We start from the raw sequence: 1,194 nt of genomic DNA, 5'->3' as shown, positions 1-1,194 counted from the left end.
TTATTTATATTATATATATATATATATATATATATATATATATATATATATATATATATATATATATATTTATTTTTTTAACAGACACACACACACACACACACAGGCTGTTTTGTTTATTTTATTTGTAATATATTTTTTTTTAACAAACACACACACAAACGCTTACTGTTTTATTTATTTATTTAATTAAAAGGTTTTATATTTTCTTTAACACAAACACACATCCGCTTTCATTACTTTACACTTTAATTACTACTGCTAACTGCCTGGGAGCGTCTGCTTATCAAAGCTTCTACACCTTTCCAAATCCCAAAGAGCCTCTTGTGGCCAGTAAAAGCATCTCGTGCAGTTCCTCCTCTTGACTGACGCCTCTCGGCAGGTACAGGCAGATCGTGCAGGTAGATGCGTAGGGCAAACGGCGCAGGCCTGCCTCCTGTTCATAGAAGTCGATGGAGGGCTTCCTGGGAAAGCCCAGGGGAGGAACCTCGTCTGCTCCAGTGGTGAAAATCAGAAGGTCTTCGAATTTGAGGTCAGTCACTTTGTCTATCAGAAGAAAACGTAAGCATCTAAGTGACATTTTCATTTTTAAAATGTCAAACTTTACAAGATCAGAACTGTATTTCCTTTAATCACTAATGTAGAGAATATAAACCAGACTGGCTTCTGAGTACACTTCTGAGACACAAGGTACTTTTGATCACGTCTAAATGTGTACCTTGTTGTAATGGCTTTGGTACATTGGAGTAAGATCATTTTCCTAAATTGGTAAAACACTTTGTATTTTCTTTCTGTCACAGTACATTCATGGATGTTTGGTTTCATAATTAGTGCTCTAACATTTTCATAAAGGAATATAACGTACCTTCAATCATGTTAAGCACCATCTCCCAGCAGTAGATGGTGTCCTCCTCTGCCTCGCGATGGTTGCTGCCTCTCCTGCTGTAGTTGTAACTGAAGAGGGCCTTGAAGGCTGCCTTTGACATGGGCTCCTGCATGTTGGTGAACAAAGGCAGGAAGGCAATCCAGTTCTTCCTCACCAGGTCCCACAGCTTCCCGAATGCATTCATTCCGTCTGTGAACTGGAGGATCATCTTGGCCGTTCTGTAAAGCGACAGAGATAAAACATGTACATCACCGTGCACAAGTTTGGAATCACACCACAAATTGTGGGAAAGACTGATCAACCGCATC

The 1,194-nt window shown here is 39.3% G+C and overlaps 1 protein-coding gene across 1 annotated transcript; it reads right to left on the bottom strand.

Moving 5' to 3' along the window:
- Positions 1-189: 189 nt before the first annotated feature.
- LOC123965496 (G2/M phase-specific E3 ubiquitin-protein ligase-like) lies at positions 190-1,135 on the bottom strand. Its single transcript, XM_046042013.1, has 2 exons — positions 866-1,135; positions 190-546 (listed from the first exon to the last, which is right to left on the bottom strand). Exons 1-2 carry the CDS (start codon positions 1,092-1,094, stop codon positions 296-298), a joined length of 480 nt encoding a protein of 159 aa, XP_045897969.1. The 5' UTR covers positions 1,095-1,135; the 3' UTR covers positions 190-295.
- Between the last annotated feature and the right edge of the window lie 59 nt (positions 1,136-1,194).

This window comes from Micropterus dolomieu, unplaced genomic scaffold (assembly GCF_021292245.1).
Source record: "Micropterus dolomieu isolate WLL.071019.BEF.003 ecotype Adirondacks unplaced genomic scaffold, ASM2129224v1 contig_9869, whole genome shotgun sequence".
NCBI classification, from domain to species: Eukaryota; Metazoa; Chordata; class Actinopteri; order Centrarchiformes; family Centrarchidae; genus Micropterus; species Micropterus dolomieu.
The sequence above is the reverse complement of the archived record's forward strand: the minus strand, read 5'-3'. Positions and strand labels throughout refer to the sequence as shown.

Bases quoted from the DNA above. Each gene is read 5' to 3' on its own strand.
- LOC123965496 (XM_046042013.1), bottom strand. From the start codon at position 1,094: ATGATCCTCCAGTTCACAGACGGAATGAATGCATTCGGGAAGCTGTGG. The intron at 547-865 runs GTACGTTATATT...TTCTTCTGATAG, and splicing joins GGTGCTTAACATGATTGAAG to ACAAAGTGACTGACCTCAAA.